The sequence below is a fragment of the Capra hircus genome, chromosome 15, assembly GCF_001704415.2.
Source record: "Capra hircus breed San Clemente chromosome 15, ASM170441v1, whole genome shotgun sequence".
NCBI classification, from domain to species: Eukaryota; Metazoa; Chordata; class Mammalia; order Artiodactyla; family Bovidae; genus Capra; species Capra hircus.
In genome coordinates, this window is record NC_030822.1 from 37,627,315 (window position 1) to 37,650,830 (window position 23,516).

Consider the following 23,516-nt stretch of genomic DNA (forward strand, 5'->3'; position numbering starts at 1 on the left):
CTATGGATAAAAGTTATTGGAATCAAGAAATTAGAAGAAATTTGAGATCAAGTTGTCAGTTGAGATTAGAAGATGCCATTGCTCATGACAAAGACAGAGATGGAGAGGAAAATGGTCATGCAAGTGCTAACTTCTCAGGGGATGAGCAGCAGGGAGGTCAATAAGGGTTAGGTACCAGATGCCAGAGTTGGAATGTCTTGAATCTCAAAGGAGGAAGTATCTGGGACTAAGGATAAAATAGAGTAAGGTGCAAAATGTAACACATCCAGGAGCTTTGTTCCATTTGTCACATATTTGAGACACAACAATAACTTTAGGTAACTTTTCTAGATAATGATATGTTAACTCTGAAATCTCATGAATAGCCTATAAAATGTGAGTTTTAAACCCCATTTTACAGATCATAAAATTGAGTCTCAAAGAAGTTAAAAACTTTCACTCAATTCATCCACCTCAAACTGACCCCAGGTCTCCTGGGTACAAAAGCCATATCTAGTGTTTCTCAAATATTTAAATAAAGGATCACTTCTCCCTGGGTGTCCATGGGTCAATACTTGTTAGGAAAATAGTAAAATGAGAACTACTAACAAAATAAGAAAAACTAAAATACAACAGAATAAACCCATTTTAAAAAGTTATTGGAGTCAACACGGTTAAAGTTACTTTCTCAAATTGCTATAAAGAGTACAAATGGTTCCCCACAACCTCTGTTCTTATTTGGACCTGGACTGAGAATAAATAATTGGCTAACCAACACCTGCCCAGGGACTATTAGTATACTTTGGTTAACAGTGGACTCTGCTTTCTTCCGCTTGCTTTCTGCTAACTGGCCCATATTACTCCAGGGCTTTCCCCACTAGCTGATGTTCTCAATTAAAGAAACTGTTTTTTCTACAGAGAGGAAACTGGAGCCCTGGTGACATTGACTCTGGTCCCCATCGCCCACCAAATTTCTATTTCGACAGTTTTTCCTCCAGGTCTCTGGACAAACTTCCATCAGGATCCTCAGAAATATACCTTTTATTAGGAACTGGACCTTCCATTTATGCCACCTTAATGAGATACCTGGCTCCATGAGTCACTTCTGGAGAACAGTCCGAGGAATTTATCTCAAAGGGGCAAGCAACAACAGCTCTGGGGGATTCCATTAGAACTTTTCTTTTCCTCCCAATACACACAAAAGACACTCATCATCACAGAAAGTATGTAACTGTGTTTCTAAGTGGAGGAGTGCATTCAGTGGTTAACACTGTCAGAGATTCAGTGCACAACTGCTATACAAGTAAGTGGAAAACAGCTGCTTTATAAAATTCTCTTTGGAATTCAGCATAAGTAATTCTGGTTCTAAAAGGAGAATACAGTAGTCATAGATTTTATTTAAATAATTTAAATTTTTACTTTTTCAATGAGAAATTAAAATAAGAGAAACTCAACTTTATGACCCCTGTGGAAACTGTGGCCTCAGCAATATTTGCTGAGAATAGAGACACAGACATAGAAACAGACTTGTGGACTCAGCAAAGGGAAGAAGAGGGTGGGACAGATTGAGAGAGTAGCATTGAAACCTATACACTACCGTATGTAAAGCAGATAGCTAATGGGAAGTTGCTGTATAACACAGGGGCCTCAGCTCAGTGCTCTGTGATAACCAAGAGGGGTGAGACGGGGTAGGGGATGGGAGGGAGGTGCAAGAGGGAGGGGACAACGTATACTTATGGCTGATTCATGTTGTTGTATACCAGAAACCACACAACGTTGTAAAGCAAGTACTCTCAAATTTAAAAAAAAAAAAATTAAGAGAAAAAAAAAAATATTTTCACCATAGAATGGTCATTCTGGGCACCCAAAGAAGACCTTCCCAGGAGAGCCCAGAGAAGTGTGGATTGTCTTTGGCAGGCAAAGCCACTGCTAAGCTTGTGTAACTGTAGCTATGAAAAGGAAATAAGAAAGAAATGACTTGATATTCAGGTTTATGAGGCTCTTAGCCCTTTGCCCACTGATATTCTTCAAATGTGACCCATTTGTTGAGGGAAATTATTGGGAAGAGTCAGAATCCCTGAGCCAGATAGGGAAGCATAAATGGGATGCCACTGAGCTCTAGGAAGACCCATAGGTAGCCAGCAGAGAGGAAGGGAAGGGCAAGAATCAGTTGTTATATTATGCATATAACTACGAATGACATGGTCCAGAACCAAGAAAGCAACAGATACTATACTTCCTGACTTCTTTTGGATTTGTGAAAAATCTTCTGACATGGGTTGAAAGAAAACTTATACTTCTCATAAATATTTTAAATAACTGAAAATCTATCCACTTTTCATTTTTACTTAATGAAAAATAGTTACTTAGCTCTGATGTATGACCAAACACCTTTAAATACTTTGCAGATGTTATTCCTTTTATCTCACAACAAAGATGCTATATGGGGACAATTATTCTCATGTTACAAATTAAAAAAAAAACAAAACTGGAAGTCAGAGAGATTTAAGTGTCATGTGCAAGTGTCACTGGGAGCATCTGAGTTTTCTGTCTCCAGTCTCCATGACTGCTGTCAGCACAGACTGAAGCTCACACTGTGTGCACAGTGAATGCAGGATTGGCCCCCCTTAACTCTGCTTAAGTCAGAAGGCAAAGAGTACACATCCTTCTCAGTGTTTGGCTCAATCCTCAGATGAGAGTATGTTCAGAGGCTAAGAGGAGAAATGTGATGGATGGGAAAAGCAGGCCACAGGAGGAATGGGCAGAGATTCTATGAATGTTAATTTTGGAGAATGGAAGGCAGTGGAGGTGTGCTGGCTGTATTCAAGTATGTCAGTGTTTTGATACCGAAAGGAGATGATTTGTGCCATTAAAATTCACTGAAGATCAAATGATAAAACTAAAAACGTATTTTTCATGATAGAGCTAACACCCCTGGTAGTAAGCTTGCTTGTCACTAGAGTAATTTAAATGTGTTTAATGTAGACCAGTCAGAACACATTCTTTAATGAACCATAGATTCTACCTCACAATTCATTCTGCCAAAGAACTGAGTTCTGGCACTTGAACACTAAATACTTTCTTATTCTAAAGTAAGAAATTTTTTAGAAATTAAGAATTTTGAAGACATTTGTACTGATCTTTATCATTTGTGTTAAATATTTCAAGCTTTAAGAATTGAAATAATATTGTTAACATAAAATTTTCTATGAAAATTAGAACCAATAACACTGAATAGAAAATGTCAATGCTATATGACTCTTAAAAGCACAAGTTAAAGGAAGCTAAAGGAGATGTTTTATTTTTTAGATATTATTTATTTTTTAGCTTATCAATTGGGTAAATATAACTTTCTTTTATAATTTTCACTCAATCTTTAGTAACCATGAAAATATTGCATTGGAGTGTATTAATTTGTTTATTCTTATAATTTATCATTAATTCTGTTTTCTCAAGACTACCTCAAAACACAAAAACTTCGCATTTGTCACAACACAGTGACAAAACATGAGAAGGTACTAAGCTCTTTACTGAAACTACAGCCAAGAAGTCAACAAATGAAGATAGTTTAGCATGTTGATTCAGTATTTTCTTTATTGTGAATTATGGGGATACTCAAATTAGAGCACAGAATATACTTTTGAATTATGCCTTATATATCTAGGAATATGTGTTTTGTAATGCTATCCTCCTGATGCTTTCTTTACCCAATTTGTGGGATTACAACAGTTAAGTTAAAAGTTGTGAACAGCTATGTGTCCAAAATTAGTGGGTGATTAAATTAAGGGCTAGTAACTCATTATCATGATATCCAGTAACTCATTATCACTAGTAACATCATTATCATGAGATCTCAAATATTATGTGAGGAATTATAATGCGATAAACTTTTTATGAGTTTCCCTGGTGGCTCATTGGTAAATAATCTGCCAGCCAATGCAGGAGACACAGTTTAGATCCCTGGGTTGGGAAAATCCCCTGGAGAAGTAAATGACAACCCACTCCAGTTTTCTCGCCTAGAAAAGTCCTTGCAGAGGAGCATGGCAGACTACAGTCCATGGGGGCATAAAAGCGTCAGACAAAACTTAGTAACTATACAACAACACAGTTTTTACATGAAATGCAAAGAAAAATAATGACATTAAACTTGCATATACAATATCATAGAAGTTGTATTAAAATATATTGTGTGTGTGCTCAGTCGCTTCAGTCATATCCAACTCTTTGAGACCCTATGAACTGTAGCACACCAGGCTCCTCTGCCCATGGGATTCTCCAAGCAAGAATGCTGGCATGGGTTGCCATGCCCTCCTCCAGGGGATCTTCCCAAACCAGGGATCTAAGTGAAGTGAAAGTCACTCAGTCATGTTCAACTCTTTGTGACACCATGGACTATATATAGTCCATGGAATTCTCCAGGCCAGAATGCTGGAGTGGGTGGCAGATCTCTTCTCCAGCAGATCTTCCCAATTCAGAAATCAACCAGGGCCTCCTGCATTGCAGGCAGATTCTTTACCAACTGAGCTATCAGGGAAGCCCATCCAAATATATTAGAAGAAAAAATACATAGGAATAAATTACCAAGTTTGTAATAATTAACTTGTGTAATAGTAGCCAGATTCCAGAGGAATGTTTCTTTTTAATTTTCAAGTGTTCACCCTCAATGTAATTATACAATTTTCATTTAGAAACAGCACAAACAATTATTTTCCTTACACCACTCTTACAGACTTTTTGTACATTAATCATGTGTTTAATGTCTTTCTTCTCTACAAGGAACCTAAATTTTATTCATTTCTGGTTCCCCACAGTATATTCATTATATTGTATAAATCATGCATGAATTCATTTAGCAAGATTTTCTTTAGCACAGTTTGTTCCCAAGCACTATTATTTGTGACACAGGGATAAAATGCATCATTGTTGAGGAGAATGTATATTAATTGGAGATAGCAAAATGCAAAAATGCAAACAACAACAAAAACCATAACCCAGGTATAAACAGTGGCAAACTAGACAACTTCAAAGTGTGATATCAACACAAAGGAAAGTTTTCTGATTGTCCCTTAGAAAGCAAAGAAAGCTTTGCAGATAAATGAATCTTAAGGATGAATGAAGTCATCCAGGGTAATGACAGCGGGAGACTGGAGGGCCATCCAAGTGAGAGAGCAAAGACTGAGGGCCAGAGAGGGTAAAGTGCACTGAGGGGACTCTAACAAGTTCTGGAAGTTGGATTAGTGCAAGTGTGGATGGAAACATCCTGAGAGACAAGCAAAATGTCCTATGCAGGGGACACATCAGGAAGTGTACACTGTCCTCTGCTAAGGAGGTTAGGTTTCCTCCTGCAGGCTGGAGAAATCATGAAAGTCTTAAAAGCATGCCTTTGGTATCACCCTTTCATTTGAGCAAGAGATCACCTTGGCAGATATATTGTGAATTATAAGGACACAAGAATGAAGACAAGGAGGTAAATAGGTGAATAAAATAAAGAGGAAAAATGAACACAGTCTCAACTAAAGCAGGGACACTAGCAGTGGAAGTATGGAGATGGATAAATAAATGGGGAACAAAATTGTAGATAAAATCATTAGGATTTTATTAGATGCAGTACAATGTGAGGAATAAGACGAGGACCACTCGCATATTTCAGACACAAGAGATTGGGTGGATTGTGGTGGTATTCCACAGATTCAGAACACAGGAGGAGTGGTCCAAGGAAGGGATGAGTTTGGTCTGGAGGAGGCTGAGTTAGGGTATTTCTTGGATCCTCAACTGGAGACTTTCAAACAATTATTGAAACTATGCATCTGGATAGTAGAAGAGAGTTCTAAGATTCAGAGTTAAAGAGGTGTTTTAAAGTAAATGGTGGATAAATAAGAGAATAAAATTGAGACCGCCAGAGAGTGAGGTTGAATCATTCTTTTTTATGTAAAAAGCAAAGAAACAAAAAATCAAAACATCATCTACAGCATCATAGTTACAGACCGGGCAGAGGAAGTAAACACTATGAATGGCTCCAAGGAATAACCAAAGAAATTCAGGAACAGCTAAAGAAAACTGGAAATGTGTAGGAAGAAAGCATAAAACAAGTGAACATTCATATTTCCTCCAACAGGAACAATGCCCAGAGGACATGGAGGTTGGGAACCACACCAGTGTGACAGAGGTCATCCTTTTGGGGTTAACAGAAGATCCTACACTTTGTGTCATCTTCTTTGTGGTCTTTCTAGGCATTTATGTCATCACCTTAATAGGCAATATTAGCATAATCACTTTAATAAGAAGCTGCTCCCACCTTCACACCCCCATGTACTTCTTTCTCAGTCACTTGGCTTTTGTAGACATTGGGTTTTCCACATCCATCACACCTATCATGATTATAGGACTTCTGAAACATAGATTTGCCCTCCCAGTTGCTGGCTGTGAAGCCCAGCTTTGTTCTGGGGTCACATTTGGGACAGCTGAGTGCTTCCTGCTGGCTGCCATGGCCTATGACCGCTATATGGCCATCTGCTTGCCCCTGCTCTACTCCACCCACATGTCCTCCAGAGTCTGTGTTCTCCTGGTTGGGGTATCCTACCTGGGTGGGTGTGTCAATGCTTGGACATTTGCTAGTTGCTTACTGACTCTGTCTTTCTGTGGGCTGAATCAGGTAGACCACTTTTTCTGTGACTTCTCCCCTCTGTTGAAACTTTCCTGCTCAGATGTCTCCACTGTTGAAATTATCCCTTCCATCTCTTCTGGCTCCATCATTGTGGTCACAGTGTCTGTCATCACTCTCTCTTACATCTGCATCCTCAGCACCATCCTGAAGATGCGCTCCACTGAAGGGAGACGCAAGGCCTTCTCCACCTGCACCTCTCACCTCACCGCAGTCACTCTCTACTATGGAACGATTACCTTCATTTATGTGATGCCCAAATCCAGCTACTCAACTGAGCAGAACAAAGTGCTGTCTCTGTTCTACACAGTGTTGATCCCCATGTTGAACCCTCTTATCTATAGTCTAAGGAACAGAGAAGTAAAGAAGTCCCTGAGAAAGCAAGTGTCAGAATATATTCTTAGGATATATTCTTAACATTTCAGATGACCTATAAATTTTTGTTTACCGGTAGCATACCAATTGCTTAAATTGAAAACACAGTAATTCTTCTTTAAATTTTTATTGAAGCATAGTTGATTTATAATGTGTTAACCTCTGATGTGCAGCAGAGAGACTCACAGATACATATATATATTCTTTCTCATATTCTTTTCCATTATGGTTTATCACAGGATATTGAATATAGTTCCCTGGGCTATACAGTAGGACCTTGTTGTTTATCAGTCCTATTTTACTAGTTTGCATCTGCTTGCTAATCCCAAACTCCCAATCCTTCCCTCTCCCACTCCCCATCCCCTTGGCTAGCACACGTCTGTTCTCTATGCCTGTGAGTCTATTTTTGTTTCATAAATACATTCATTTATGTCATATTTTAGATTCCACATATAACTGATCTATTTGGTACATATACTACATCATTATCCATTCGTCTGTCAGTGGACATTTATGTTGTTGTCTTGGCTATCGTAAATAGAGCTGCCATGAACATAGGGGTGCATTATTTTATTGAATTATAGTTTTGTCTGGGTGTATTCCCAGGAGTGGGGTCGATGCATCATATGGCAACCTCCATACTGAGGAGGTTTTCAGAGGAACCTCCATACTGTTTTTCATAATGGCTGTATGGAAAACATTATCACATCTAACTCTCAATTTTATATACTTATAAACCAACTGGGAGACACCTTAAAATCAGGAAAATGATAGTAATAATTATTACTATTATGTATTAACACCTGTAGCTACCTTGGATTTTTCTTTATCTCTCAAACAAAATTTGTACTTACAATGTTCCAGGCCCTATTTTAAGCACACTGGGATACTAACTGGTTGACTTCTCATAAAAATCCTATGAAGTAGTACTATTATTTCTATTTTACAAATGAATCATCTGGGGCACAGAGACGTCACATAGATTGCTCAAAATCATGCAGCTAGGAAATTGTAGGACCACTGTATGAATCTGGAAAACCTGGCTACAAAACCACTATGCTTCTCCATTTAATTTTCATAGTAATCTCATGATGCCAAGGTTATAAATTTACCTCAATTTACAGATGAGAATATCGAGTGCTAGAAAGTACCAATAGTTTCTCTGGAGAGATATGAACTCAACTGTTCTAACAGCATCAAGTCCTCTGATTCCATGCCCTTGACCTAATCTCTGAGCCACAATCAGTCCAAAGACTTCAGCACTGTTATTGATCTAAAGGATCTAGCAGGATCAGCAAGCCTAACCTATTCCTTTGCTTCAGTCTTCTGAACAAGCTCTACCCCCAAGAAGATCTAGATTTTGAAGACTACTAACCAAGGAGAAGAATGTGAAGACTGTATTGATCTCTATCTACCTATACAAAATAAGGTCTGGACACCACAATCACATGATGTGACTGGAAGTCCATCCCTATTTAAACACATTAAAAGCAAATACTTCCATTTCACACAATGTAGTCTTCCTTATATATAGGAATTTTAAAGGGTATCTTAAATTCTAAGCATTGCAATTAATATGTAAACAACAATCATAGTTCCATAGTCTAGATTTATAGAGAGATTAGAATCTAATTAAAAGCTAAAAATATTGTCAAAGATTGTACTAATGTTATTTCTTGCATAATAATGCACCCTTCTAAACATCACCACTGGAAAGGGTGAGGAGAGATTTTTCTGGAATATAGAAACTCTCAACAGAAGCAAATATGAGGCAACTCTTTAAAGCATCTGAAAGCAACACTTAGATCTTAAGTCCTTGTCTCAGCACAATGGAGTGAGAGAAGGAAGCCCTGGAAAACATAATTGAAAAATTAACAAATGGAAGATGTTTATAATATACTGCTATATATTATCTATATAAAACAAATATTAAAGGCCACAGAGATCATTTAAAACACATGACATTATTAAATGATGGGCAATGGGACCCATTATTCTCCACTCACAGCACACCTTACAAAAATGTGTGGTGTTTTTGCCTTCCATCGAAACTAATTGGAAAATAATATATAATCTAAATATCCAGATACCAACTTGCTGCTCTATTCTTTCATTCGGTTGTGAATTCTAACTGCCTGGAGGAGGTGTCAGACTTCACAGATTTAAGGCTCAGTTCCAAAACTCTGCCCTTCCTTCAGACACCAACTGCAAGCAATGGGTCTCCAGGGTATCCACACTTCTGTCCAACTTGGCTACAAAGTCAGGGAATCCCACAACCCTCTTATAGGGTTGATCATTTGCTGGGATGGTTTACAAAACTCTTGAACACATTTGCTTACATTTTTCCAGTGTATCATAAAAGATATTATAAAGGAATAATAATGTCTTTATTAAGACAATTAAAACTTAACTGCCACATGGAGAGATACGATGCACTGGGTCTGAAAGGAGGGAGCAGAGCAGGAGCTTCCATCACCAAGAAGTTGGGTTATATAGCCCTTCCAGCCAGTGGATCTGTTCACCAACTTAAAAGCTTTCCACCAGATAGTTTAGTATTTTATGTAATCAATCTCCAGCCTCCCCATTCTTACTGCAGAAATGGGTGTAAAATTCCAAGCTTTTCATCATGATTTGATATGATGACCAGCCCTCATCCAGAAGCTATACAGAATCCTACCAAGGGGGATTCCAATAAAAGACACCCACCCAGAAATTCAAAGGGGTTTAGCAGCCCTGTGTCAGGAGCCAGGGTTAAAGAACAAATATTTGAACAAAAGATGCTTCTAACACCATTGTCATTCAGAAAAGTACAGGAGTTTCAAGCCTTAAGTTAGGATCTGGGGGCACAGACCAAAGGTTTATTTATATTACGTCACAGTTCACCCCATGGTTTGTGGCTATGGACCCTCATACGAAATGACCAAAAAAGAATGAAATTCAATTCAGTTTGGTTGCTCAGTCATGTCCAACTTTTGTGACCCCAAGGAGTGCAGCATGCCAGGCTTCCCAGTCCATCACCATCCCCTGGAGCCTGCTCAAACTAATGTGCATCGAGTCAGTGATGCCATCCAACCATCTCATCCTCTGTCATCCCCTTCTCCTCCAGCCTTCAAACTTTCCCAGTATCAGGGTCTTTTCCAATGAGTCAGTACTTCACATCACGTGGCCAAAGTATTGGAGCTTCAGCTTCAGCACCAGTCCTTCCAATAAATATTCGGGACTGATCTCCTTTAGGATAGACTGGTTGGATCTCCTTGCAGTCCAAGGGACTCTCAAGAGTCTTCTCCAACACTACAGCTCAAAAGCATCAATTATTCAACCTCAGCTTTATTTACGGTCCAACTTACATATCCATACATGACTACTGGAAAAATCAAAGCTTTGTCTAGACGGACCTTTGTTGGCAAAGTAATGTCTCTGCTTTTTAATATGCTGTCTAGGTTGGTCATAGCTTTTCTTCCAAGAAGTAAGCATCTTTTAATTTCGTTGCTGCAGTCACCATCTGCAGTGATTTTGGAGCCCCCCAAAATAAAGTCTATCACTGTTTCCATTTTTCCCCCATCTATTTGCCATGAAATGTTGGGACCAAATGCCAAGATCTTAGTTTTTTGAAGGTTGAGTTTTAAGTCAAGTTTTTAACTTTCCTCTTTCACTTTCATCAAGTTCATTTAGTTCCTCTTCATTTTCTGCCATAAGGGTGTTTGTGGAGTGGCCACAGTACTGGAATTTCTCCTAGCAATCTTGATTCCAGCTCGTGCTTCATCCAGCCTGGGATTTCACATGATGTACTCTGCACATAAGTTAAATAAGCAGGGTGACAATGTACAGTCTTGATGTATTCCTTTCCCAATTTGGACCAGTCCATTGTTCCATGTCTGATTCTAACTGTTGCTTCTTGACCTGCCTACAGCTTTCTCAGGAGGCAGGTCAGGTGGTCTGGTATTGCCATCTCTTTAAGAATGTTCCACAGTTTGTTGTGATCCACACAGTCAAAGCCTTTGGCATAGTCAATAAAGCAGAGGTAGATGTTTCTCTGGAACTCTCTCACTTTTTTGATGATCCAACACACTTGGCAATTTGATCTCCAGTTCCTCTGCCTTTTCTAAATCCAGCATGAACATCTGGAAGATCATGGTTCACGTACTGTTGAAGCCTTACTTGGAGAATTTTGAGCATTAGTTTGCTAGCATGTGAGATGAGTGCAATTGTGCAGTAGTTGGAACATTCTTTGGCATTGCCTTTCTTAGGGATTGGAATGAAAACTGACCTTTTCCAGTCCTGTGGCCACTCCACAATAGCCAAGATTGAAAACAAACTGACTATCAACAGAGAAGTAGAGCTAAGAACTTGAAATTGATTCTTAACACAGTCAAAAGGGAAGTAAATTAAAATAAAAGACTTAATGCTATGCACATATTAGAATAGCTTATCTTTTTTAAGTGACAATATCAATCTGGGTAAGGACCCAGAGTAACTAGAACTGAAATACAAAGTGGGTAGGAATGCGAAATGGTACAGCCATTTTGAAAAAAAACAAGTTTTGCAGTATCTTAAAAACATACACTAACCATAACACTCAGCAATTACAATCCTAAGATTTTGTCAAAGAGAAATGAAAACACATGTCCACACAGAGACCTATATGGAGATACTTCAGAAGCTTTACTCGTAATTGCCAAAAACCAGAAAATCCTCTAATATGCATCACTGACTAAACAGGTATAGGTTCTACTTTCATGTAGTGAACATGTTTGAGAGGATTATAACACAATCCAGACTATCTATAACCTGTCATTCACAATATTCATGACATCATTCAAAACTGCTAAGAAATTAAAAAAAAAAAAAGCTGGGAAAGGGGAAATATATGGCCTGTACTCAAGATAAAGGGTTGGAAACCAACCTGAAGGAAGAGGACAAAAATATAAGCTTCCATCTCAGGAAGCTTATAAAGGAACAACAATAAATAAGAAAAAAGCATATGGAATTCCCTGGCAGTTCAGCGGTTAGGACGCATGCTGCGGCTACAGGGAGCACAGTTTCAGCCTCTGGTGGTGGAAGTAAGATCCATAAGCCACACAGCATGGGCAAAAACTCTATGTGCGTATATGAGTAATGAACAAATCAAAGAAATCAAAGAAAAAGAAAAATGTTCCATGGAGAAAATAAATTTGCAGTTTCACTCATTGAAAAACCCATAGGAGTATTAATCAAGGAAAAGCCAAAATTTTTAACTATCTAAATAACACATGAAAAAGGGGGCATAATTACACATTCTATATATATTAAGATGGTTAAAAACAGATATTATGAACAGTTTATATTAATAGATTTAGTAAATAATGAAAAGTAAATATTTTCTAGAAAAACACAATGAGAAAAAGAAAAAGTCTGAAAAAGAAAAACAAATATGTCTTTCTTCAGGTTGGGAGGACGGACATAGAATAATCTAGCAATAAATTTAGTCAGAAACATTGTTTCTTCAACTTTTATGCAGCATATTTAACAATGTCATAATGATCTAATTTTTCAGTAATCAACAATATACCCAAACCTGAAATGCTCTTCCTACCTAATGCAAGAGGCACTCAGTCTCTAAATTGCCAGCATTTCATGACAGCATTCAATTTCAGATTAGTCCCTCCTCTTACTCCCACCACAGAATCAGGAACCTGTTCAGAACTGAACCCCACAGCACTTAACCCCTCCTCGTTATCCTTCACTAAGAATCCAGATCTTTCAAAAGGCACGTGCTTTCTGTCAACTGTCAGGAGACTTGTGGTAGTTACTGAGAGAGTCCTCCCTTTCTACATTGACTTGGTAAACTTAATTTTGTTGGACTATAAGTTTATTTCCAGTGACCTTTGACTGGCTAAGCTTAAACGCAGTAAGTTCACATGCTTAGATTTAACTTGTGGAACAAAAATGAAAATTAGTGGAATTTAGGATAAGAGTACGGTAGGCTCCATAAGGAGACTATGGATAAATGAAAGTAATTGAAATCAAGAAAGTAGAAGAAATTTGAAGTCAAGTTGTCAGTTGAAATATTCAAGTGTTTAGAAGTCGCCTTCACTCATGACAAAGATAGAGATGGAAAAGCAAATGATCATGCAGGCATTAAAGTCCTCAGGGGATGAGGAAAACAGGGAGATCAATAACAGACAGGAGGTCCCATAGCTGGAATGTCATGACTCTCAAAGGAGGAAGTAGTTGGGATTGAGAATAAAATAGAACAATTTGCAAAAGGGAACAGGGCTCTTCCCAAATCTGGCGAGTGTGACCTATCACAGTCAACACTTCTAGGCACTTCATTCCATTTGTCACATATTTGAGACACATCAATAACTTCAGGTAACTTTTCCAGATAATTATATGCTATCCCTTTGAAATCTCATGAATAGACTATAAAATATGAATTATTAACCCCATTTTATGAATCATAAAATTGAGTCTCAAAGAAATAAAACAATTTTAAAGAATTCATACACCTCACACTGAACCCAGGATTGTGTGCACTCAGTTGCTCAGTCATGTTGGACTTTTTGTGACCCCATGGACTGTAGCCCGCCAGGCTCTTCTGTCCATGGGGATTCTCCAGGCAATAATACTGCAGAGTGTTGCCATGCCCTCCTTCAGGGGATCTTCCCAACCCAGGGATCAAACCCAGGTCTCCTGCATTGCAGGTGGATTCTTTATCATCTGATGCACCAAGGAAGTCCAGGACTCCTGTATATAAAAGCCACACCTAGTATTTCTCAAGCTATTTAAATAAGGGGTCAGTTTTTACCAAGCATCCACGAGTCAGTACTTTTTAGGAAAACAGTAAAATGAGAACAATTGAAAAAAATAAAAACTAAAATACAAAAGGATAAACCCATACTAAAAATCACTGAAGCTGGCACCATTCAAATTACTTTCTAAAATTTTTATAAAGAATATAAATGGTTCCCCACAACTCCTGTTCTTCTTGGGTCCTGGACTGACAATAAGTAGTTTGCCAACCAGCACCAGCCCAAGGACTATAAATAGTCTTTGAGTAATAGTGGACTGTGCTTTGTTCTGCTTACTTTCTCCTCACATGCTCATATTACTCCAGAACGTTCCCCACGACCTGATGTTCTCAACTAAAGGAACATTTTTGCCTACAGAGAGGAAATTAGAGCCCTGATAACACTGACTCTGGTCCCCATCTCCCACCAAATTTCTATTTCAAACTTGGTTTATTCTCCAAGTTCCTGAACAAAACTTCCACCAGGATCCTCAGAGATATACCTTTTGTTAGGAACTGGACCTTCCACTTATGCCACTTTAATGAGATACCTGGCTCCATGAGTCATTTCTGGAGAACAATCCCAGGAATTTATCTCAAAGGGACAAGCAACAACAGTCCTAGGGGATTCTTTTAGAGCCTTCCTTTCTCTCCCAACACACACAAAAGACACTCATCCTCAACAGAATGTATGTAAGTAACTATGTTCCTTAATAGAGGAGAGCATTCAGTGGTTAACATTGTCAGATATTCAGTGCACAACTACTATACAAGTAAGTGGAAAACATCTGCTTCATAAAGTTCTCTTTGGAATTCAGCATCAGCAATTCCGGCTCTAAAAGGTGAGTGCAGTAATCATAGATTTTATTTAAATAATTTAAATTTTCACTTGTTCTATGAGAAATGTAAATAATTTAAATTTTCACTTTGTTTTGTGACCCCTGTGGAAACTGTGGCCTCAGCAATATTTGCACTGCAGGGAATAGAGACACAGACATGGAGAACAGACGTGTGGACACAGCTGAGAGTAGAAGAGGATGGGACAGATGGCGAGAGTAGCATTGAAACATATAGACTACCATATGTAAAACAGAAAGCTGGTGGAAAGATGTTGCAGAACCCAGGGAGCTCTGCTCAGTGCTCTGTGACAACCTAGAGGAGTGGAATGCAGTGGGGAATGGGAGGGACATTCAAGAGGGAGGAGACGTATGTATACTGATCGTTGATTCATGCTGTTGTATGGCAGAAACACAACATTGTAAAGCAGCTACCTTCCAATTCTAAAAAAAATTTAAGAGAAAAAAAAATATTTGCACTGCAGAGTTTTGGGTGTCATTCTGGACACCCAAAGCAGACTTCTCATGAGAACCCAGAGTGCAGTGTGGAGGGTCTTCACAGTCAAAGCCACTGCTAAGCTTGTGTAACTGCAGCTATGAAAAGGAAATAAGAAAGAAACGACTTGGTATTCAGGTTTATGAGGCTCTTGGCCCTATCCCCCGTGATCATTATCAAACGTAACCCATTCATTGAGGGAAGCTATTGGGAAGAGTCAGAATCCCTGAGCCAAATAGGGAAGCATAAATGGGATGGCACAGAACTCTAGAAAGACCCACAGGTAGTCAGTGGAGAGAAAGGAAAGGGCAAGAATCAGCTGTTAGATTATGCGTATAACTACGAATGGCATGGTCCAGAACTAAGAAGGCATCAGATATCATGCTTCCTGACTTCTTTTGGATTTGTGAAAATTTTTCTGACATGTGTTGAAAGAAAATTTATACTTCTCATAAAAATTTTAAATAATTGAAAATCTATCCACTCTTCATTTATACTTAACGAAAATATTTACTTAGCTCTAATGTATGGTCAAACACCTTTAAAGATTTTGCAGATGGATATCATTTCTTTTAATCTCACAACAAAGTTGCTTTATGGGGACAATTATTCCCATTTTACAAAAAACGAAAACAAAAAACAGAGTCAGAGAGATTTAAGTGTCATGTGGAAGTGACGACAGTTGGACATTGGAAGGATCTGAGTTTTTCATCTCCAGTCTCCATGACTGCTGTCAGCACAGACTGAAGCTCACACTGTGTGCACAGTGAATGCAGAGTTGGTCTCCTTGAACTCTGCTTGAATCAGAAGCAAAGAGCACATGTGCTCAGCGCTTGGGTCAGTCCTCAGATGAGAGTATGTTCAGAGGCTGAAAGCAGAACCATGAGGGATCTGAAAAGTATGCGACGGGAAGAATGGAGGCAGAGATTCTATGAGTGCTAATTTTGGGAAATGAAGGTAGTGGAGGTTTTCTGACTGTATTCAAATATTTCGCTGTTTTGATACTGAAAGGAAATGGTTTGTCCCATTAAACTCATAGAGGATCGAGTGATAAAACTAAAAACAGATTTTTCATGATAGAGCTTACACCCCTGGCAGAAAGTTTGCCTGTCACTATGCTAATTTAAAAGTATTTAGTAAAGATCTATCAGAAGACATTCTTTAATGAGCTGTAGGTACTATTAGTTCATTACACCTCACAGTTCATTCTGTCAAAGAACTAAGACCACTATTGGAAATACTAAATACTCTTCTATTCTAAAGCAAGAAATTTTAAAGAATTTTGAAGACATTTGTATTGATATTTATCATTTTTGCTAAATGTTTCATGTTTAAGAATTAATATTGTAAGCAGAATATTGTCTCTTTATGAAAATTAGAACCAATAACACTGAATAGAAAATGGTAATGTTACATGACTCTAAAGCACAAGTTGAAAGGAAGATATAGGGAGATACATTTTGAAAAGTTATTAGAGACAGAATATGAAGCTCCATGAACACCACACTTTGGAGTTGAACATATATTCTATCCAGCATTTCAATTATGAGGATTATTCAGGAAAGTGGGACATACTTGACTGATAAAACTAAGTGAATATGCAAATTACAAAATGTAATATATAACATGATTACAAATATGTCAATGTGTGCCTGCATGCATGCTAAGTTGTGTTTGGCTCTTTGCAATACCATGGACTGTTGCCCACCATGCTCCTCTGTCAATCAGATTCCCCAGGCAAGAATACTGGAGTGGGTTGCCATTTCTTTCTCCAGGGGATCTTCCTGACTTAGGGATCAAACCTGTTTCCCGAATCTCCTGCATTGGCAGGTGGATTCTTTACCAATGAGCCACCTCAGAAGCCCCAAATATGTCAATACTATTAACATATGCCTCATAATTAAAAGGAGAAGGCAGTGGCACCCTGCTCCAGTACTCTTGCCTGGAAAATCCCACGGACGGAGGAGCCTGGTGGGCTGTAGTCCATGGGGTCACTAAGAGTCAGACACGACTGAGCGACTTCTCTTTCACTTTTTACTTTCAAGCATTGGAGAAGGAAATGGCAACCCACTCCAGTGTTCTTGCCTGGAGAATCCCAGGGACGAGGGAGCCTCGTGGGCAGCCACCTATGGGGTCATATAGAGTCAGATACGACTGAAGTGACTTAGCAGCAGCATAATTAAAATAAATCAATATGGATTTTGATGATTGTTAAAGTTGAATAGTAGGTAAAATTCTCTTTTGTTTTTAACTATATGTGAAAAATTAAAAGTAAATGCAGGTAAAAAGAATTTGTAGATCTTCAGAATTTAACTACAAGAATTGAGATTTAGCTGAAATTAACGGAAAGAAAGGTGCACATAAGTGAAATTTTCAAGTCTCTAGAGTAAATCTCAGATTAATTTATTTCACTTTATAATACTTGCAGAAACAGTTTAAAATTGTTTCTATGCTTCTCATTCTAATAAGTATAACGTTAATATTTTCACTGAATCTTTAATATGGCCCAAAATATTACATTGGACTGTAATTTGTTTATTCTCTTAATAATTTATCATTAATTCTACTTTCTCAGAACTGTCTCAAAATAGAAGAACTTTGCCTTTATCACAACACAATGGCAAAACATGGAGATAGTACTAAGCTCTTTAGTGAAACTACGGCCAAGAAGTAAACAAAACAATGAAGATAGTTTAGCATGTCGATTTAGTATTTTCATTACTGTAAATCATGGAGATACTCAATGGAGAACACAGAATATACCTTGAATTATGCCTTAAATAAATAGGAATGTGTCATATTTTATAATATTTAGACTTGCTATTACTTTATCCAACATGTGCAATCACAATACTTCTGATAGCTAAAAGTTAAGAACAGTTATGTGTCCAAAAACAGTGGGTGATTAAATTAAAGGCTGGAAGTGAAGTGTTAGTCACTCAATCATGTCTCAGACTCTTTGTGACCTCATGGACTGTAGCCCATCAGGCTCCTCTGTCCATGGGATTCTCCAGGCAAGAAAACTGGAGTGGGTTGCCATTCACTTCTCCAAGGGATCTTCCTAACCCAGGGACTGAAGCTGGGTCTCCGGCACTGCAGGCAGATTCTTGACTATCTGAGCCACCAGGAGGCTAGTGACTCATTATTATGAAGCTCTCAAACACTGTGTGAGGAATTGTAATGTGATAAACTTTTTATGGGCTTCTCTGTCTGCTCAGTGGTAAAGAACCCACCAGTCAATGTAAGAGACATGAATTTCCCAGCCTGGGAAATCCTATGGAGAGAGGAGCCTGTGGGCTACAGGCCACGGTTTCACAAAAGAGTCGAGCATGACTTACCAACTAAACAACGACAAACTTTTTATATGAAATGCAAGGAAAAATAATGGTATTAAACTTCCACCTGCAATGTTATAATAGTTATATTAAAATATAACAAAGGAGAAAAATTCCTGGAAATAATTACCAAATTTGTAATAGTTAACTTCTGTGATAATAGCCAGATTTGGGAGGAATGTGTTGTTTTTTTTTAATTTCCAAGTGTTTTTCCCCAATATAATTATTCAATTTTGATTTAGAAGTAACATAAGCAATTATTTTACTTATACCACACTAACAGACTTTCTATACACTAATACATATTTAATCTCTTTCTTTTCTACAAGACTTGGTTTCTCTCAACAGGGAACCTAAATTTTGTTCATCTCTGGTTCCCCACAGTATAATCATTATATTGTATAAATCATGCATGAATTCATTTAACAAGTTTTTCTTCAGCACACTTTGCTCTCAAGCACTACTCATTTGTGACACAGGGATAAAACACACCATTGTTAAGGAGAATGTGCATTAACTGGGGGCAGTGAAATGTAAACACACAAACAAAAACCGAAAAAACCCATAACTCTACAGTAAACAATGTCAATCTAGACATCTTCAAAGTGTGATATCAACACAAAGGAAAGTTTTCTGATTAATTCTTAGAAAGCAGAGGCGGCTTTGGAGATAAATCAATCTCAAGGATGAGCAGAAGTCACCTAGGGTATGACGGTGGGAGGTTTGAGGCCACCCAAGTGGGAGAACAAGGATTAAAGGCGAGAGAGGGTAGAGTTCACTGAGGGGACTCTAAAGAGTTCAGGAAGGTTGGATTAGTGCAAATGTTGGATGGAAATATCCAGAGAGATGAGCAAAGAGTCATATGCAGAGGACACATCAGAACGTGTACACTTTCCTGTGCTAGAGAAGTTCCTAAAGCCTGAAAAAATCAAAGGGATCAAAAATCAAAGGGATTCAAAAGAATCCCTTTGGCAAAACTTGCTCTTAATTTCAGGAAGAGATTCCTTTGGCAGACACATTGTGAATTGTAAGAACACAGGGATGAAGACAAGGAGGTAAACAGATCAATGTAAAAGGAAAATGAACAGGATCTCAGCTAAAGTAGGGACACTAGCAGTGGATATGAAAATGAATAAAGTTGGGAGCTAAATTGTAGATTTAGAAACAATCAAAAAATCATCTACAGCACCATATTTACAGACTAGGAAGAGGAAATGATCACTGTGAGCGGCTCTGAGGAATAACCAAAGAAATTAGGAACAGCCAAAGAAAACTGGAAATGTGTAGCATGAACGCATAAAACTAATGAATATTCACATTTCCCTTAACAGGAACAATGCCCAGAGGACATGGAGGTTGGGAACCACACCAGTGTGACAGAGGTCATCCTTTTGGGGTTAACAGAAGATCCTACACTTCGTGTTCTCTTCTTTGTGGTATTTCTAGGCATTTATGTTGTCACTTTAATAGGCAATATCAGCATAATCGCTTTAATAAGAAGTTTTTCCCATCTTCACACCCCCATGTACCTCTTCCTCAGTCATTTGGCTTTTGTAGACATTGGGTATTCCACATCAGTCACACCTATAATGCTTGTAGGATTCCTCAGACATAAACTGGCCCTCCTCGTTGCTGGCTGTGAAGCCCAGCTCTGTTCTGTCGTCATGTTTGGGACAGCTGAGTGCTTCCTGCTGGCTGCCATGGCCTATGACCGCTATGTGGCCATCTGCTTGCCCCTGCTCTACTCCACCCACATGTCCTCCAGAGTCTGTGTCGTCTTGGTGGGGGCTTGCTACCTGGGTGGGTGTGTCAATGCTTGGACATTTGCTAGTTGCTTACTGACTCTGTCTTTCTGTGGGCTGAATCAGGTAGACCACTTTTTCTGTGACTTCTCCCCTCTGTTGAAACTTTCCTGCTCAGATGTCTCCACTGTTGAAATTATCCCTTCCATCTCTTCTGGCTCCATCATTGTGGTCACAGTGTCTGTCATCACTCTCTCTTACATCTGCATCCTCAGCACCATCCTGAAGATGCGCTCCACTGAAGGGAGACGCAAGGCCTTCTCCACCTGCACCGCTCACCTCACCGCAGTCACTCTCTACTATGGAACGATTACCTTCATTTATGTGATGCCCAAATCCAGCTATTCAACTGAGCAGAACAAAGTGCTGTCTCTGTTCTACACAGTGTTGATCCCCATGTTGAACCCTCTCATCTATAGTCTGAGGAACAGAGACGTAAAGGAGGCCCTGAGAAAGGCAATGTTCAGAATATATTCTTAGGATCCATTCTTGACATTTCAGGTGATCTAGAAATTTCTGTTTGGCGGTATCACACCAATTGCTTAAATTGAAATAATACTTTTAAAATTTTATTGAAGTATAGTTGATTTACAGTGTTGTGATTTCTTATGTACAGCAGAGTGACTCATGTATACGTATATATTCTTTTCCTTTTATGGTTATCACCGGATATTATATATATTAATAGTTCCTGTGCTATACAGTAGGACCTTATTGTTTATCCTTTCTATATATAATGGTTTCAATCTGCTAATCCAAAATTCCCAATCCTTCCCTCCTCTGCTCCCTTTCCCCCTTGGAAACCACAAATCTGTCCTCAATGTGTGAGAGTCTGTTTCTGCTTCACAGATATATTCATTTGTGTCATATTTTAGATTCCGCATAAAATTGATATTCTGTTCAGTTCAGTTCATTCGCTCAGTTGTATCCGACTCTTTGCGACCCCATGGACTGCAGCATGCCAGGCCTCCCTGTCCATCATCGACTCCTGGAGTCCACCCAAACTCATGTCCATTGAGTTGGTGATGCCATCCAACCATCTCATCCTCTGTAGTCCCCTTCTCCTCCTGCCCTCAATCTTTCCCAGCATCAGGGTCTTTTCCAGTGAGTCAGCTCTTCACATCAGGTAGCCAAAGTATTGGAGTTTCAGCTTTAACATCAGTCCTTCCAATGAACACCCAGGACTAATCTCCTTTAGAATGGACTGGTTGGATCTCCTTGCAGTCCAAGGGACTCTCAAGAGTCTTCTCCAACACCACAGTTCAAAAGCATCAATTCTTTGGTGCTCAGCTTTCTTTATAGTCCAACCCTCACATCCATACATGACTACTGGAAAAACCACAGCCTTGACTAGACGGACCTCTGTTGACAACGTAATGTCTCTGCTTTTTAATATGTTGTCTAGATTGGTTATAACTTCCTTCCAAGGAATAAGCATCTTTTAATTGGTATTATTTGGTGTATGTGTGTGTGTGTGTGTATATACATATACACACATATATATACACACACCATATCTATATCTATTCATCCATCAATGGGCATTTGGGTTTTTTTCCATGCCTTGGCTAGTATAGTGCTGCTGTGAACATAGGGATGCATTATCTTTTTTAATTATAGCTTTGTCTGGATATATGCCCAGGAGGGGGATTGCTGGATCATATGCCAACTCTATTTTCAGTTTTCTGAGGAACCTCTATTCTGTTTTCCACAATAGCTGTACTGAAAATATATTACTTCTAACTCTCAATTTTATACACTTGTAAACCAGCTGAGAAACGCTTTAAATCAGTAAAAATGATATGAATAATTATCACTATTATGTATTAACACCTGTGGGTTTCTAGGATTTTTTCTTTCATTTATTTAGCAAACAAAATTTGTACTTACAATGTGCCAGACCCTATTCTAAGCACATTGGGATGTTAAATGGCTGACTTCTCATAGAAATCCTTTGGGAACTCAGTTGGTTCAGTCATGTCCAACTCTTTCTAATCCCATGGACTGTAGCACACCAGGTTCCTCCTTCCATGAGATTCTCCAGGCAAGAATACTGGAGTGGGTTGCCATGCCCTTCTTCAGGGGATCTTCCAGACGCAGAAATTGAACCAACATCTCCTGCATAATGACAGAGCCACCAGGGAAGCCCCCAAAACCCTGTGAAATAGTATTATTTCTATTTTACAAATGCGCCATCTGTGGCACAGAGACATCATGTAGGTCACTCAAAATCATGCAGCTAAGAAGTAGTGGGACCACTGTTTGAATCTAGAAAGCCTGGATCCAAAACCACTATGCTTCTCCACTTAATTTTTCACAGTAATCCCATGTTGCTGGTGTCATAAATTTACCTCAATTTACAGATGAGTATATCGAGTGCTAGAGAGTACCAAGAGTTTGTCTGGAGAGATGTGAACTCAATTCTAAATCTAACAGCATCAAGTCCTTGGATTCCATGCCCTTGATCTAAACTCTGAGCCACAATCAGTCCAATGACCTCAGCACTGTCACTGATCTAAAGGATCTGAGCAGGATCAGCAAGACTAAATTGTTCCTTTCTTAAGTCTTCTGAACAAACTCTACCCCCAAGAAGATCTAGGTTGTGAAGACTCCGAAAAAAGGAAATGAATGTGAAAACTGGATTGATTTCTATCTATCTATAGAAAATAAGGTCTGGACACCACAAACACATGATTTGACTGGAAGCCTATTCATATTTTAAATACGTTAATAACAAATACTCCCATCTGGTACAATGTAGTCTTCCTTATCTGTAGGAATTTTAAAGAGCATCTTTTAATTCTAAGCATTGCAATTAATATGTTAACAACAGTTTAGTTCCACAATCTAGATTTATTAAGAGATTAGAATCTATTTTAAAAGCTAGAAATGTTGTCTAAGATTGTACTAAAGTGTATTTCTTATATAATAAGCTACCCATATTAACATCACTACTGGAAAGGGTGGAGAGAGATTTTTCTGGAGTATAGGAATTCCTAACAGAACAAATACTGAGGCAACTCTTTAAATCACCTGGAAGTAACACTTTGACCATAAAAATCCTTGTCTCAGCAAAATGGAGCAAGAGAAGTGAGGCATGAAAAACATAATTTAAAAACTAATAAAATGGAAAATAGTTATAGTGTACCACTATAAAATGTATTCTATCTATAATATCACAAATTTTAAGTGGAAAATATATAACAAATACTAAAAGGTAACAAAGATCATTTAAAAAACATAAAATTATTAAATAATGGTTA

General features: G+C 38.4%; 2 protein-coding genes across 2 annotated transcripts; both read left to right on the plus strand.

The window, feature by feature from the left end:
• LOC102183585 (olfactory receptor 491-like) lies at window positions 6,113-7,057 on the plus strand. The gene has a single exon (XM_018058982.1). The coding sequence runs from the start codon at window positions 6,113-6,115 to the stop codon at window positions 7,055-7,057; it is 945 nt and encodes a 314-aa protein (XP_017914471.1).
• LOC102183310 (olfactory receptor 491-like) lies at window positions 19,801-20,733 on the plus strand. The gene has a single exon (XM_005701184.1). The coding sequence runs from the start codon at window positions 19,801-19,803 to the stop codon at window positions 20,731-20,733; it is 933 nt and encodes a 310-aa protein (XP_005701241.1).

Excerpts from the sequence above, each read along its gene's own strand:
- LOC102183585 (XM_018058982.1), top strand. The coding sequence starts at position 6,113 with ATGGAGGTTGGGAACCACACCAGTGTGACAGAGGTCATCCTTTTGGGG.
- LOC102183310 (XM_005701184.1), top strand. The coding sequence starts at position 19,801 with ATGGAGGTTGGGAACCACACCAGTGTGACAGAGGTCATCCTTTTGGGG.